This window comes from Rhododendron vialii, chromosome 4a, assembly GCF_030253575.1.
Source record: "Rhododendron vialii isolate Sample 1 chromosome 4a, ASM3025357v1".
Taxonomy (NCBI): domain Eukaryota; kingdom Viridiplantae; phylum Streptophyta; class Magnoliopsida; order Ericales; family Ericaceae; genus Rhododendron; species Rhododendron vialii.
The window spans coordinates 6,049,960-6,067,086 of NC_080560.1; the positions used below are offsets into that span (position 1 = coordinate 6,049,960).

At 41.4% G+C, this 17,127-nt stretch overlaps 2 protein-coding genes across 3 annotated transcripts; both read right to left on the minus strand.

Moving 5' to 3' along the window:
• Positions 1-3,018: 3,018 nt before the first annotated feature.
• On the minus strand, positions 3,019-4,646 carry LOC131322888 (chlorophyll a-b binding protein 5, chloroplastic). The gene is made up of 2 exons (XM_058354445.1): positions 4,316-4,646; positions 3,019-3,855 (listed from the first exon to the last, which is right to left on the minus strand). Exons 1-2 carry the CDS (start codon positions 4,612-4,614, stop codon positions 3,204-3,206), a joined length of 951 nt encoding a protein of 316 aa, XP_058210428.1. The 5' UTR covers positions 4,615-4,646; the 3' UTR covers positions 3,019-3,203.
• A 965-nt stretch (positions 4,647-5,611) lies between these two features.
• Positions 5,612-16,280, minus strand: LOC131322889 (nuclear pore complex protein NUP133). 2 transcript variants are annotated; one of them, XM_058354448.1, is made up of 9 exons: positions 16,144-16,280; positions 15,871-16,069; positions 14,451-14,575; positions 12,495-14,348; positions 10,921-11,642; positions 9,394-9,546; positions 8,853-9,189; positions 7,514-7,581; positions 5,612-6,438 (listed from the first exon to the last, which is right to left on the minus strand). In XM_058354448.1, the coding sequence occupies exons 2-9, from the start codon at positions 16,065-16,067 to the stop codon at positions 5,890-5,892; spliced, it is 4,005 nt and encodes a 1,334-aa protein (XP_058210431.1). In that variant the 5' UTR covers positions 16,068-16,069; positions 16,144-16,280; the 3' UTR covers positions 5,612-5,889. The 2 variants fall into 2 exon arrangements, with proteins under 2 accessions (XP_058210431.1, XP_058210429.1); XM_058354446.1 differs by having other exon boundaries at positions 15,871-16,158.
• Between the last annotated feature and the right edge of the window lie 847 nt (positions 16,281-17,127).

A 17,127-nucleotide genomic window follows, 5' to 3' on the forward strand; every position in this document is an offset into this window, starting at 1 on the left:
TGCTGACTGTTGTGTGTTTATTTGGGTACGTGTGTGAGTTTCTGGGCACAATAGTTCGGTTGCCTTGAGTTTTCCTCTCCGCCCATGGGAATAATTTCGTCCAAAAAGAGTTTACCACTCTTGAAACCTCCTTTATGAATGCAGGATAATGTGTACTATATATGCTTGGAGTTCTCCCTTGGGAATGCCATACGCAAGTCTTAGCCAAGAAAAATTTTAAGTTTGTGGCGAGAAAGAGTTGTTGAAAAATGTCTCGTTGTTTCCACAAAAATGTCAGCAGGTCAGCAGTCAACTGAACGAGCTTCCCAGAGGCTCGAAAAGTTGTGCTATCGAGTTGATTTAACCTGAACTTGTTTTCTTTGACATTGCTGTGTTAAAATGCCTGAATTTCCAAGTCGGTGTTGCTATTTGCTCATGTCATTGTATTTTGAAACCAATTACTGATGCGTTCACCACCTTACATGAGTCGGCTTCCAACTGTCATGAGGTACTAATCTTGAAACTTTTCTTCAATGAGGATTGATCAAGAGACCATTCTCTGATTTTCTTTCTTTTCTCCAGCACCAAAGTTCTCTTCTTGATGCTCAAAGTTTATTTTCTCATCAAATTTTGAAACACGTTATAGCACTTGATAAACTTGAACTCAAACTTGGTATGTGATCAACTAATTGCTAACTAGTTTGATATTGCTCGACGAATGAAGAAACATTTTTGAAGCTCGTTACATTTGCAAAACAAGCTTGTTCTAAAGCTCACTACTCGGCTCGTTAAGCAGTTTCAGGCCAGGTAATCACACGACCGAGCTTTCGATCATGTGAAAATTAACCACAAACAGTGAAGCAAGTTTGGTCTACGAATGAAGAACAAGAAAGATATGCGTCTACAGATGGAGAGAAGTATCAACTTCAGAACTTTTGTCAAGAAAGGGTGAGACTGAGTTGTTCCTGATAGCTCTGAACTCGGCAGGCTTACTCAGCGAGTTAAGCCTGAGGGAAAGATCTTGAGTGGTTGGTGGTGGAAATATCATCTCAGATTGGAAAGACAAGTTATTGCCTGCAGGTTTCCCTGAAAACAGCTTGAGTAGTTCCTCTCTCTTCTCTCTCACTCTTTGAAGTTGTCTGAATCTTTCTTGAAGGAGAGCTATGGAGGAGCCCTTATCCATCATTGGGGTGGTGGGATCATCAGTGCTTTGCCTTCCCATTGGATTGGAAGAGGAAAATGAAAGGTTCAATTTGAGTAATGTTGATGGGCTCAGGGCTAGGGCTACAAGTGCTTATATAGGAGAAAAAGAAAACATTTTGTAGTATATGATTTTTATAATAGCAAGTTGTTCAGGCTGACTTACACGCAACCCGACTAATTTTGAGACCCTAAAGTTCACGATCGGACATGCTTTCAGTAGCCCAAAAGATTTTTCATTGTCGAGGGAAGTCAAACCTGTAAGCTTGGAAAGATAAGCCCCTTACTTGCTGTCATGCTCCCACTTAACAAACCCTTCTCGATTTCGGTGTTTACTCATGGCTTTTTAAATACAATTTTGCATAACACTTAACAACAAATATTTTTGAAAACCAAACACTCATTGTTATACACATGTTCTTGAAATTTTTCTTTCAAAATTTTCTCCGGAAAACAAGTATTAAGAACCGATTTTCTGGCGCAAAACATGTGTCAAATGAATTTCTTGTAACCATGTATATCATTTTATGAATCAGAATTACCAAAAAAAAGGGTGTGCTGGTTTTTATTGGAAAAAAAAGTTTGTATTTCACATCTCCATTACACATATTCCTGGCTACGCTTTACGTGTCAAGCTTGATACACATGAGATGGGGATTGTGGACTATCTCTATCTTGGTGGGTTCTCATTCTCTTTCTTTGATCAGAGATCAAATTAAGCAATCAAGCTCCAAAAAAATACTCATTTTTCTAGTAATCCTTGTCTTTTTCTGCAAACCCTTATCGTTCATATCCTGTCTAAACTTCTTTGAAAGAAATAACATGGACTTAAAATATGAAAACAGATTTTTTTAAAATGTCAAATTTTCCCCACCAATAGCCATCATTTAGTGGGACAATTCTTCTACATAGTCTAGCTAGAAAGGCTTCTAAAGAGTCAAAAGACAAAGCATATCACCTAACCCATTATTCACCCATATACAAACACTTCCAAATGCTAATCTCCACATGCATTTTGGACTCTTTTCTTCACCCTTGTGCTACCCACAGAAAGTCCTATTGCCTTTCACATTATACCAACTCTGCCTACCTTTCAATTTTTCTTTTTGATTTTCTTGCACAGTTGCTGATTCTCCTCTCTTTGACATCATGTAGGATGTACTAAGAAGGTTGGGGGATTTTAGCAACTATTAGCATGACATTGAATTGTTCAACAGCTCATCGATCCACAGGGCTGATCTATTATGTTTCTTACTTCCAGTGGCAGAGAAATATTGAACGCACTTCGGATTCTCTGCAGTTCAAGTTTTGAAGTGGACAAGATAGTTTAAATTTGGATCATCCGTTGCGGCAATCAATGGTTCAAAGCAAATTCAAATCATTGATTATACTAATGTATGGTACAGATTTCAACTATTTTGTCCAAGTCCTTAAGATGATTCAATTCTCTTATTGAATGAGTAGTAACACAAACACGTGCATCACGCACACAGGGACGGGTGGGAGCTACCGCACCTTCAGCTTTCATCGATTGAATTAAACCCTATACGTTTTTTTGGTAATTTTTACCCATAAAAATACCATTTGCGCGCCCTTCGAAATAAAAAAACTATCGTTACCTACATCTCTTCAAAATCAAAATAAATTTTACCTCTTATCTCCCCAAACTCAAAATAGTTTAATCATACGCCACGCCACCGCCATTACAAAACTCCTACATCCGCCCCTGATTATAAAGTAACGATTTCTCAATGCGACTCTTGGTTTCTCTTCGCTTGAAGCATTTGTACATAGAAAGACCCCTTTTTTTCCTTTTTTTTTTTTTGGAAGATGCATTAGTTAAGTACACAAAAATTCCATACTTTCTTCCATAAATTGGTGATGTTGAGGATGATAGCAGGCATTAATACAGCAGAAAAGGTACACAACACATAAAAGTACACAAATAGTCTCCCAATATTTTAAGCAGTTTCCGCTGGTAATGATATCAAGTTGCCCAGGCCCATGTCACAAATAGTCTTTTTTCACTTTCCGGGTACGAAGTTAGTGGCGTAAGCCCAAGCATTGTTGGCCACCGGATCAGCAAGGTGGTCGTAGAGGTTCTCAATCGGGCCCTTTCCGGTAACAATGGCCTGGACAAAGAACCCGAACATCGAAAACATCGCGAGCCGCCCGTTCTTCAGCTCCTTCACCTTCAGCTCCGCAAAAGCCTCCGGATCATCGGCCAGCCCGAGCGGGTCGAATGCCCCGCCCGGGTAGATCTTATCGAGCCCTTCGCCAAGTGGACCTCCGCCAATCCGGTACCCCTCGACGAAGCCCATGAGCACCACTTGGGAGGCCCAGATGGCGAGGATGCTCTGGGCGTGGATCAGGTTTGGGTTGCCCAGGTAGTCGAGCCCGCCCTCGGAGAAGATTTGGGCCCCGGCCTTGAACCAGACGGACTCGCCGAACTTGACGCCGTTCTTCGCGAGGAGTTCGGGGAAGACGCAGCCCAATGCGCCGAGCATGGCCCATCGGGAGTGGATCACCTCGAGCTCGCGGTTCTTGGCGAACGTCTCCGGGTCGGCCGAGAGCCCAGCAGTGTCCCAGCCGTAGTCGCCGGGGAATTCTCCCTTCAGGTAGGATGGGGTTTGCTCGGAGAATGGGCCCAAGTACTTTGGGCGGTCCGGCCCGTACCTGTGGCAGTTTAGTTACAAGTAGCAAATTGTAAGATTCTAATCAATGTGAAACAAGAGTATAATTATTATAGGTCGAATTGTAGTTCAGCCTCGTTCCGCTAAGGTTACTTATTTTCCGTTATACGAGACAAGTCATTCTCTCACAATACGTCACTTTTAATTCAAAAAATAAGTACTACCGAATCAATAGAAATGAACTTTGTTTTTCAGGTAGATGCTATTGCAAAATCATGTTGACGTCATTCTCTTCAAAATCTAGAGCATACAGAGAGAATCTAAAGCGTAACCACTAAATATTTTATGCGTTAGTGCAATACAAACAAATGACAAACATACTAAAAATTACTGTAAGAATAAATGATTTTTTTATTTTATAAAACAAGAATGTCACGGCCGCATCATTCTAGTGGACGATTCGGTAAGAAATCATACAGATACAGTTTAACACATTTCCTTACCATATGCTTTGAGGAACACTTCTTACGGTCCTCCGCATCACTACGCGGAAGCCGCTGCTCTTTCTAGCAGGCCGCTTCGAAGCCGCCCGGCTGCCTAGAAAGGCTGACTGTTGGATAGCAGAGGTTGCCATGGATACTGTGGAGAGGCTTCTTTTGTTGCTGCTGTTGTGTTCTCTTTGTTGTCCTGTGAGAGAATGAAGAAGCTGTTTGCAAGGTAATGAGTTGGAGAAGGGGGGCAGGGGGTTATAAATGGAAATGAGAGGATGATATGGATTAGGATACATACACATTAGCACCATCTGATTGGTCCTTGTTTGGGATTGGGATTTTCTTTCTGATTCCTCTACAGAGAGACAGAGGCTATTGTTGTGCCATGTGGATTCGGAAGATCTTGTGGCTGGGTATTTTTCGTGGGGTTCATTATAGCCACAAATCTTTCTTCTTTTTTTAAACGGAGAAACAATCATGCAGCCAAACCACTAAATAGATTCGACTGCGCAATCTAAATCTCCGGAGGAACTAGCACGGTCACACCAATCACAATCCTCCACTTACTTCAAGGTATTCACCCGGTGATGAATCGAACTCCAAACCTTGAGGGGTACTCTCAAAACCTGAACATCCGTCCGAACCACTAGGGCAACCCTGGGAATGTTATAACCACAAATCTTGTATTTTGGCAGTTTGGTTTTTTTGACTGGCCAATACAACCCAAGGGAAAATCCACATCCTAAAAAACCTGATCCACAACCACTGGGGGCAACCTGGGTGTGTTATAGCCACAAATCTTGTATTTTGAGAGTTTGAGGTTTTTGACTGGCCAATACAACCCAAGGGAAAATCCACATCCTAAAAAACCTAATCCATAACAGCTAGTAATGGACTAATGGTTCTTAATCTGCAGCTACAAAACTGCAAAATATGATATTAGGGTTCCAGTTTAATTTGGCCTAGGAGCATATCGCCTCCCTGAATTTAAATAACTACCGTCAACGAAGTGCCCTAGTAACTTCATCAACCTTTGATGAAGAACCGAGCAGTGTGTCCTGTCTTTCCATCTCCTTTCAAATGTTATAATCAAATTTGCTTAAAAAAAATTTCGATATCGTATGCTATTTTCCCAACGCATTCGGAGGCCACAATTTAGAAGATGGGAATAAATGTCAAAGTTGATTTTCCGAAAGTTTTTTTTTTTTCCCAGTGCAGCGGAAACTCAATTTCCGAAAGATTCACCCACCAAATGCAACCCCTACCTCGAGCATAATTTAACCAGTACCAATCAATACAAGAAAACCATTTAAAGACACTGGGGATTATGGATACTCTTGATCCAGGTTGAACGCAGTTCACATCTAAGGGCCTGGTAGTTCACATCTAAGAGCCGGAATCCGATATAATTTGGACTCCCAACCACATAATCTTGTCTGAATTCCAGAACCCAGGAACCTTAAGACGTGATCATCGGATTATACAATTTCAGAAACAAAAAGCTACATTGACATCAAGCTGAATATCAATCTAACACAAAAAGGTAAACTAGCCTAAGAGGAACTATTGGTAAGGACGGCTTGTCGTCACTGCATTGGAGAAGGACCATCTCCCATTTCGGCACCAACTCGGCCAAATTCCAACATGATTGCCATCACCATTAGCTTTCCTGCCTCGGGAAAATCCTTGTGCTGCATCAATATCCCTTCCACAGAAGAACCCATATCTTTCAGCATGGGAATCTCCGAATTTTCTTGCCTAAGTGGCAGCACTTCATCAAACCCACCTTCTATAGTGTCCGCTTCTGGTCCGTAGCACCTACTTGAAGCTTGGAAAAGCATTGTTTCTCTCAAATGCTGTACGGTTTCTTCGTCACTCCACCCTTCAGCTTCAGATGTTCGGTAGATTGTTTCCCAATCGTCCTGATTGGCTACATTCCTCCAGCACTCCTCCAATAGGCTTCTGTTGGATTTAAGGAAGGAGGAACTGGTCCATGCAAACACATCAAAAGCCCGCAATGAGAGCTCTTGGTTCGAGCTTTTGAGGCACAGCTCAATAAGGTCCACTGGAGGAAGAAGCCGATTTCCAATCTTTTGCTTTTCTTCGTCGTCAGTTAGAAAGTTTAAAATCTCTTCCTGCGAGAAGAGTAGCACAACAAATTACGTCGAGATGTACACTTTGAGCCAACAAGACAAAAATGATTGCCAAATAGTGCTTTTAACTTCCGAAGCAATGCTTTCAATACATGGGAATGATATGAATAACAAGTAACGGAAGTTCAGGTTCGCTTTTCAAGCCACTCCAGCACCTAAAGCATTTTGAACTTCGAAACTCTGATTTCCTCACCCTTCTGCCTCCTTTTACATGTTTCAGCTATCGTGCTACCTGCCAACCTCCACTCCACTCTACTTTTGTGAAGAAAATTTCTTTTTAATAAGGTGTGATAGAGTAAGTAAGGAATAAGGATGCTAACAATGCAGGAACAACTGATCTTAAATCTCCACCATCAAATGCTTGTGTTTACGGTTACAGGAGTATCATGGATAGAGATGCCAAACTAAATTTGTCTCATAACGTATTAAATAAAAGCAAGGATCCCCAGAGGGAAGAAAGGAATACACTCCAACATGGAGTTCAGGGGTCCTTACAACTTCGGAATCTCATTAACTAGGAACTTTCTCTGATTATCAAAGGTCAACCAACATTCATTGGCATTGAATCTTAGTTTATTCGACAACAAAAGATCCCTCTAATATGGCTACAAGTTCACAACTCCTGATGAGGTTCATCTAATGAAACCATATTGAGTAAACGCAACACCCAAGTCAAAAGAAAACTTGGCTAGATAGACCAGAAAGTTTCCTCTACAGGGCAAACAGCTAAGAAAATGCTTACTAGCAAATTAGCTGTTGAGCTTATAAGGGAACTAGTACCATCCTCAAAGAATAAAATGCCAATTGACAATAGATACCCCATTGTCTGTTGAGCTTATAAGGGAACTAGTACCATCCTCAAAGAATAAAATGCCAATTGACAATAGATACCCCATTCTGAATGTATTGCTCATTGAGATATAGAAAAGAAAAGAAACATAAGAAAAACAACACTGTATCAGTTGAAAAAATATTAACAAAGATTCAGAATAAATAGCACAACTGCAGACAAGCTTCCAGGGAAAAAAACAGCACCCCAAGTTCCCCTTCAATATACCTGCAGTTTCAGAATCTTCAAATCAGCTTCGATGCGCTTCAACTTTTCGCCACTATCAGCATTCCTTCCTGCCGAACATTGAATAACCATCACCATCTTCCGACAGTGACAACTACCGAAACAAAAACGAAATTCTAAAATAAAATCATTACTGAGCATATGAGCTAAAGATTAACAAGATCATAACACTAATACAAATTCAACCTGCAAGAAACAAGAAAACAACAAATTATGGAGCTACCATGTGGAGAAAGAATACCACGACGATCCAGGTTCTTAAGTAAAAAAAATAAAAAAAATCTCCAGCAAATAAAACACCTTACTATCTCCCAAACAACAGGAAACCATGTCAAGACTCTTTCTGCCTGTACGGCATCATTCTTAAATGGTATATGGGACCATCACAGAATTTACTTTGCATAACATGCCATGATCTATAGAAGGACGAAAGCAAAGGGTAAAGAAAATACTAATCTTAGTAGCCTTCCAAGTCATCTTACATGAAGTCGGAACAATGGCATCATTATATAGAATTCTTGGGTGAGGTGACTTAGGAAGCTCCCATAAGTTCACGCAATTCATCCTAATGGTCCATATTTGCACATAACCCTCTATAATGTCATTCCCTCAACCACAAACTACAGGCATTATATGTCAACCTCTGCAGTTTATGAGTCTGTGAGTCTAAGAATGACAAAATACTGCTATTCATGCACTTCAAATTAACATCTTGCTCCTCCAAGTCACGCCTGAACAAGCTACATATCAAGGCATCATTGCACTTGAACTGCTAGGGGAGTAATAAGGAGATTTAAGGTCCATGGAAGGCTGTTAGTCCTTCTTTGATCCTTGGAAGTTTTTTTTTTTTTTTTGATCACTTGTTCCTTGGAAGTTGGTTGTGCCACTTTTTAGGCTTTTCTTCTTTATTCAATCTCTTCTAGTCTCTAAAGGCTTCTTAGTTTTCAGAAATATGGTTTGGTGACCCTCCTATATGTGCTTTTGTGGACATAAAACATGCCAACCAATAAGTTATGTTCAAACAGCATGCCAACCAATAACGCTTACAATCTCAGTTTCAAGGATGATTCATGGCTTTCCAACTGAATCATAAGCAAAGGAACATAGCAATTTCATGCTGAATTAAGTGCCCTAAATAGGAGAGGGAGCACAAGCATACTGCAGGGCAAGATAACAAATTATTGATCAAGCATAAGTTTCCAACCAAGTTGAACAGCTGAAAAGATGCTGCAGTTATTACATTATCTGAGGTTATCAACAGGAAAACAAATAGATATATCAGGTGGGTGAAAAATCTAGGCAACAAAGTAAAAATGGAAACCTGCAACGACAGCTATCTTAGAGAGATGGAGAAGACGCTTTCTTTCTGCTAATGTTGGTTCCATTCCTGCACCATGAGACTCGGTCCCTTCTACAGCTGCCACAATTGAATCATCATCTTGAGAAAGAGCCAATTTGTGAAGGGTTTCGGAAGCTGAGAAAAACTGATGAAGGAATGCTTGATGAAGCCAGAGGAGATCCTCATGCTGCTTCAGAAAAGTAGCCAGCTCCAACTGGAACTCTTCCCCCAGTCTAATAAGCTTCGAAAACTGTTTAGTGTCATACAATTGTTTGAACACGAAATAGCTAAAACCCCCTTTGGGTCCCATGCTCTCATGCTGCACAACAGGGCATTGAAATGGTCAAGGAGAATGGGTCCATTAAATAAGACAAAGGAATTTTTTGACAAGTAAATTATTATATTAGAAAAGAAGGCATCAAGGGAAGAGTCAAGCAAACTTCAAAATCAGGACACCATTAATATCTACCAAACAAATCTTAACAGCTAGAAACAGAGAACAATATTAGTAAGTGTCTCTTACCATAAGGTTTCTGAGTACTTCCGTATCTTTAAGATCCAAGCATATATTCCACATAGTTTGATATCCTTCATGCTGTTTTGCGATAGACAACAAATGTGATGAAAGCTCTCGTAGAATCAGTTCACATTGCTCTTCATTTCCTTCCCCCAAGTCCTGCAGAGACAAGAAGGCCACATTGAACAAGAACCACACGAGTTCTTCATCTCCAGATAAACAATGTAGCTCCCTCTCTTTAGTTTCCTACTGTGAACTGACGCAACCTCGATATTCTAATCAGATTGAAACAGTTACATGCAGTACTACTTCAATTCCTATAATTTTTCTTGGATAAGTTCAAACCAAGCCTCAAGTCCCATTGAGTACTGAGCATGGGTAATGCCCCAAATTCAACTTGAGTACTTCTAATATTGCAGCATGCATATTGAGCAATACCCAAGCAAGACGCAGGACCACTAATTGTTTACTCCGTTGCCACAGAAACACACATGAGAAAGGCCACGAAATCAGCAACGAAGCATAATCGATAAGCAATGTGACATTTCATCAAAGGTCGATGAGCAAAACTAGAAAGGCAGACTTAGCCAAAAATCCCTCATATTTACATTTTTTAAGCTCAAGGACAAGCACCTTTTGCAATCAAACATAAGAACAAATGTGCCTATGATAGTGCCTAAAACCCTATGGTACCCTATGAAAGTGCCTAAAACCCTAGGGTACCCTATAAAAGTGCCTAAACCACTAAAACCCTATAATAGTAAAGTACACCCTAAAACCCTATGAAAGTGCCTAAACATGTTTTGGCCTTATGGCTAAAAAACTCAAAAAGTTGAAGGACCTCCATTGAAAACTATTTTGCTGGCGTCCTTCTCCTGAATGAAAACTATTTTACCGTCCTTATGGTTAATTTTCCCAACTAGAAAATGCCCACATCTAAGGAAAAGAGTAGCAGGTAAAGAACTCAAAAAGAAGAGAACCAAAAAAAAAGGAGCACAAGCAATAGGCACGCTAACAAGAGAACTCAACACTTCACCCAAACAGGCCCTAGGTAACTTAGCATGAAGGGAAACATTTAGACAAACCACTGAATAGGTGTAAACATAAGTAAGAAATACTGATTAGTCACAAAAGTCATCAACAGAACTGCTATCAACAAATTTCAACAATGAAAAAGGTTTATTTGGCACAGAAAAGATTGCAAAGTACCAGACTAGTTTTCTAAAGTTTCTAAAGTCAAATTTTAGTTCAATCCAACCAAAAGTCTACCAAGGTGAATTTACCAACTAATTCAACAACTTCCAAAAGTACAGGACCAACTAGCTCAAACAATATTGGTGCACAAATGACTGTAGTATAAGCTAGCCATATCTGTGAGGAAGTGCCAAAATAGTCCAACAGAAAGACGTCCACACATGGATTTGACTGACATGAACAGAAATCATAGTTATTTATACTCGACGGCAGGTTACGGATGTAGATGAATTGACAGCCAGGATAACAGCAGTAAACATTGAAGAGAACAAGATTAACCTGATAGCTGGTTTCAACAGAACTTTTCACAAGTTGATAAAGAGAGTCCAGAAGAGCATCCCTTCTATTCCAATACTCACCTAACAGACCTTTTTGTTCTTCTTTACGCTCAACTTTTGCCGTGATAGCACCAGAATATGCCTCAAGCAATACTTCAGCCAGTACTTCTAGATTAGAATAAAAATCTGATTTTCTAGACATATCAAGATGAGATATTCCATTTAACAGCTGAAGCATGAAAGAGGCAATGCTCCACAGGCCACTTCTCACAACAGGTTGACAATACCATGGTGTTAAACCCTCGAGAGAGGGATACCACATGTGATACTCATTTCTGTATTGTGTCGCCGCACGTATTAAAGTCACGCAAGCATTCGAGAGTTCACAAGCTCTTTGAATCTGAACCACAAGAGGCATCTCGGTGCTAATGATGTATCCTAACTGTTTGTCCAAGCAATAAAACAATTCTTTCAGATCCGAAACCTTACTGTAGAACACTTCAGCATTGTCCCTGTCCATCAAAAGAACAGTATTCCGACGGGCTCGCTCACCGACTAGCTGAATTAGGTCCCAAAGAGAACCAGAAATTCCACCTTCAGAACTAGAATGAGGGGAGCCAATGCCTGTTGGACGGTTCTGGCCAATCAAGTTTTGCAGTTCCCTGAGTTGAATCATGGCAGCAAGCTTTTCACCATGTTCCATGATAATCTGCAGCGATTCTCCTGAAAACAGCAACCAATAACCTACGCTTAATGGATGCTTGATGCTTCCGAATGCATAATAGGGAATGAGAAGCCACTAGCATGTTTTCACAAGAATTATCCGATATCAGGAACTATACTCGTACTCATTATGGATCCATAAAAAAGGTTATACAGTTGTAGACCCATTGCTGTTACATAACTTACATTTTTGCTCTTCTATTAAAACATTGCCAAAATAATTACACCACATCACCATCTGAATTACCCTGAGCAGTGAGCACAACAGCAGAAGTGGTAATATTTAAACTTCAAAAACTTTTTCTGCAATTCCTACATTACCAAACAATAAAAGCAACCATTAACCACCAGAGGGTGGTGGCGTGGTTCCTGGTGGAAATGGGCTCACTCCCAAGTGGTTTGATGATCAGGAGGTCATGGGCTCAATCCATACGATGGCAAGATGGCTCAAGCCTTTAATTCTACACCCACTGGCTTCTTGCTAGAATGCCCAAGACGGCGCTGGATCAGGTTTATGGCCCAGCCCATCTCAAGGATCTCCTGCCTGTGCCTTAAATTCAAGCTCCTCAGCTGTAGCGGCTCCTATGGTCATGCCCAGGAAGGGTTGCCACCCGCTGGTCTCCCCCTCCCACTCTTTTTCACCGTAAGAAAAAAGAAACAAGAAGCATATGCACCCTAGCATGTTTCTTAGGAATAAAGATTCAACGCATATCCAATATGTGCCCCAAGATAAAAAGCAATATTAAACATGCGATTCCACAGTTACCACACAACATATATGAGAGAAAAATAAACATGTTTCCCCAAACAAACATGGATGCAACAGCATAACAGATGGACCGAATATCATACTCTGCGGTCTCTGCCCTGAACACAGCTCCTCGTGGCACTTGGATAAAGCAAGGAACTGGAGAAACTTTTGATGCTTCTGCTGCTTATCCATGAGTTGAGTAGAAAGAAAGGTAAGAGCCACAATCTCAGCACCTCTGGTTGTCCAATGCTTGGCTAATGTGTCAACAATTGATTTGCTTACACGAGCAAAAACATTCGTCTCTTTATCCCTTTCAAATGCCCCAGCACTTCGAAGCTTATCAAGTGAGCCATCAACCTGCCCGGATAAAAGAAAATCATGGAAAAGATGACTCAATAAAGCTTCTGATTCTTCATCTTGCGCTGTCGGACGTGCAATCGCTGGGAAAACTGCCCTTTGTCTCTCTCCAGCATCCCATGCTTCTGAACTAGCCCTTCTAGGAGCAATATTGCCTGCAACTGATAAGTTCCTCCTCTCCTCCTGTGCAGATCTTTCATTAGTGCTCCCTTTACGCGATAAGCTTCGCTCTGGTGGTTCAACTCCACCAAGTAAAACAGCCTTCTCAGGGATAACCCAGACGCCAGCTCTCTCAGTGAGTACAGCCCACGCTCCATCTTCATCATCATCTGAGGAAGGGAAAACTGAAGCATCTAGAACTTTCCCAGCATCATAAGGGAGATCAAATTGATACAGTCTTGTAGAATTTCGCCAATAATGAGCAACTGTCGCAGTTCCATCGCCAGAAAGTATAATAGAAGATCCAGAAGGCTTTCCCCCTACCCGCAATTTCATGGAAAATAAGAAGTCCTCCTCTTCTACTCTTGCCTTGGGGATTACCTCTTGAAGAGGAGCTTTTTTCTCCAAAACCCTCTCATGTACTGGCACATTACTTTCCGGGGAGATATTTATCCCGGACCTATATTGCATTGTAAGAAGAGAGTACTCTATGTAGCTTGAACTGCTTACCCGGTCTTTACAAAATGTGGCAATTAGAACAGTAATCACTTTCCCTTGGCTGTCAACCTGCAGATCCAAGGGCCAGATCCGTTTTTGACCAGCCAAATTTTTCTGGATACCAGAATCACCATCAGCTCCTACAATTTCATGAGACCAGAGCTTCAACACAGTTACAGAGGGGGAAAGAGTGACAGTGAAACACTGTATCTCATGATCAGTTAACAGGAAAAACTGCCGATGAGTTTCTTCTGAATAAGAATGTGAAAAACGCCAAATCAATGACCTCGGATACCCCTTGCTCCCGAGAAATTGACCTCCATCACTTGCTCCCGAACTCAATATGTCCTGATAGATCTTTTTTCGTTCAATGCCAGTAGGGCTGCAGTAGAACTGCCAAAGCTCGCCATTAGAACCACATGCCAGAGCCACACAGAGATGCCCGCCACCAGGAATCGCAGAAGCAATCAAAGAGTTTAAACTACTTGATCCAGATGAAATGCTCACAGGCCTGCTATGCTGTCGCTGCCTATTTGGGGCAGTCGTCCCATCAGCAGGTGAATAAGTCATCTTTAACTCATCATTAGATGCCAAACTTGTTATAGGAGAACTCTCATCTTCAGAATATATGTCCGGCCAGTATACCAGAGCTCGAGTTCGCCGGTTACACAAAACAATGCCAGCAGAGTTGCACTGTTGAATAGCTTTGTCAGTATTTCTACATGGACCATCCCAGTTGACAATGAAGAGCATCCAACTGTCAGCGGGACAAGAATTGCTGCCACTCTCTCCATCTCCCAAAATGTTGGGAGGAAGATCAAGAACAATACATTTTCTTGAAGCAGCAGGCGACACGTAACTCCAGACAAAGAGTCTGTTCCCACAAATAATCCATGCAAGGGAAGTTTCCTTCTCCATTCCACCAGAGGTGCAAAAATCACCTGTCCCAGAAAACACAGTTACTATCCCCCACAAACCCGAATTATTAGCCTTTACAGAAACTTAAAACTTGGGAGGAAAATATTAAAGGCCACCGTACTAACCTCGAACACGGTTCTGCAAGAGATTGGCTTGTTCATTGCGAACCACTTGAGGGAACTCTGAAACAAAAACAGGCTGAACTGGATCTACATTATCCGCTTTCTCACCTTTCTTCGTTGGTGGAATTCTGAATGAAACGAGCAACCATTACTAAGCACTTATTTGCTTGTCCTTTTTTCGATCTCGCCATTTCCTTCCCTTTTTCCTTATCCATTGTATGTGTGCATATCACTGGTGTGTGTGCCATGTGTGTGCAAGTTGCTCGGGGGGAGGAGAGTGACCGGGACACAGACACAAACACAAACACTCCACCATTGGGACAGTCAAGACAATGACACGTTGGGAACACGCGGACTATAACAGTATCATATGTCATACATGCATTGTTATATTATGGGAGTTGATATTCACACTCCCCAAATTGTTAACCGCACTCCCCATTATGAACTCATGGGAGAAATAAAACCATCATTACTATCAAACTACTAATATATTAAAACCTAAATAACTTAAAACATAAGGCGTAAAACAACCACTATTAAACAACATTCCAATAGCCCCAAACTTTTTCAAAATGGCATTTTAGCCTCCTAACATGTACCTAGTGTGTCCCAAGTGATCCAACATGTCTCTACAATGATACATGAGCCAATAGACGTGCATGTAGAAAATTCCTTACTCACCTAACTTCAACTCGAAACCCTAAAACAATCCATTAGGTCAAATCTAAACCAATAACTTCAACAGGCGGCAACAATGCTCCAAAGGAACACCAAGACAACCGTGTTTCACTATAATCAGTGATGTAAACCCTAAGTTATAAATACTTGCTAGACACAAGTAAAAGGTAACTTGTCATCTCTTATGTAAACCCTAAGTTATAAATAGTTGCTATACACAACCGTCGATGTAACTTGTAGTCTCTTCATTCGATACATAGTTTGTGAGCCACGTATATACTCAACTACACATAGGGGTGCAAATGAGCCGGGCCAAGCTCTATAGTATTCGAGCTTGAATCGTTTGCTAAACAAGCCTAAAACTCGAGCTCGGCTCCTTTGGGCTAATTTACTTAGCAAGCCTCTTTAAACAAGCCAAGCCTATAAATCGAGCCGAGCTTTTGAATGATGAGCTCAGTTTGTTTAGTAAACGTGCCTAAAAATCGAGCTCGAGCTCCACTCGATTGGTAAATGAGCCGAGTCACCAGCTCCTCATGAGCTGCTTGGCTCTTTTTCAGCCCTAGGACTCTACACAGCTGGGGAACCATATAAAAATCTATGCGTCTAGTTTTCTGTTTGTTTGATTATTCTCCGCGCGTTGTGTGTTTGTCGGTTCGGCCGATTCGTCAACAACATATTACACACTCCTTACACTCAAATAAACGATCGCATGATGTAAAATTGTATATACATAGATATATACCTAGCGAGGACAGATAAGCGAGAGGCCCATGGCGCCGGAGTGCCGGTGGAGGGGCGGTTGGGGATTTTGTTGTCGTGAAGCGATAACCGGTTCTCGGCGAGCGGAGTGGTCGGAGACTCGAGGGGCGGGTGGTGACCGAGGAGGGTGCGGTCCTTGCGAGCGCTGAAATTGGACTTCTTCGCGGCCGGGGAGAACATCTCTGAGCGAGTAGAGCGTAGTTAGAAAGAGAAAGTAAGAGAGAGATGAGGGGCTTATTAGGGTTTATGAGGATACCAGATTACGAGAGAGAGAGAAGTTGGAGTGTGAATAGGAGAACTTGAGCTCGGGATCGACTATTCGGTTACTGGCGCACAGCCCTTGAGGAGAGAGAGACAGAGAATTGGCGGTAGGGATTGGTTTTGAAATGGGGGGAGAGAGAGAGAGAAGAGTGATGCTGGCTTGATGGGTTTGCTACTTCCGTGATGTTGAGCTCCGTCTGATGAACGGCTCCCTCACGTGGTACTCTAACACCCCTATGTGAGAAGTCACATCGGAGGAGAAAAATTCATTTATGGCGAAGCCGTGAATAAATTTCCCTCCGTAATACACTTAAACATTTTAGAACCCAAGCAAGGCTAAGTTTCATTATGATTTTTGAATTTTTTCTAGGTTGGTCCTCATTCAAATTTTTTTCGCTTTTGTTAATTTTGCGTCATTTCTCTCGGGAACATTTCAAATTTTTTTTGAGTGTTTTCTCCAAATTACAAGACATTAACATGTTTGTGTCATTAGGGTATCCGTCATTTCCGGAAAGTACACAACAGCCTCTCTTTCTCCTCTTCACAATGTTCATGAAGTTGCTCGCGAATCAAAGTGTCAATGCCGTTGAAAGCTATCTTCCGCTAAACACCTATCGTAATAATAAACGTCTCGTCTCGTCAAAGACCAATCAATAAAAATAAAAAAATTATGACTTTTAACAAAATGTATTTTTTTAAATATTCAAGATAAAGCTCCAAAACCCAAAAGCCGGTTTTTTGATGCTCAAATAATAAGTGAAGTGAAACACGTGCATATGGGTAGCGCCGTAGCGGGGTGCCAAGATTCGCATTCCGACAACCATAAAAAATCTCACCCCCTTTCCCTCTTCAAACAGTAGCGAAGAGAGAGGCATCGGATTTCATCCGTTTCAGTTAGAAAGCTTGGTTTCCCGGTAGTAGCATAAGAAACCACAGGCCACCACTAAACTGGTTGGCCATCAAGAAAAGCTAATACAAT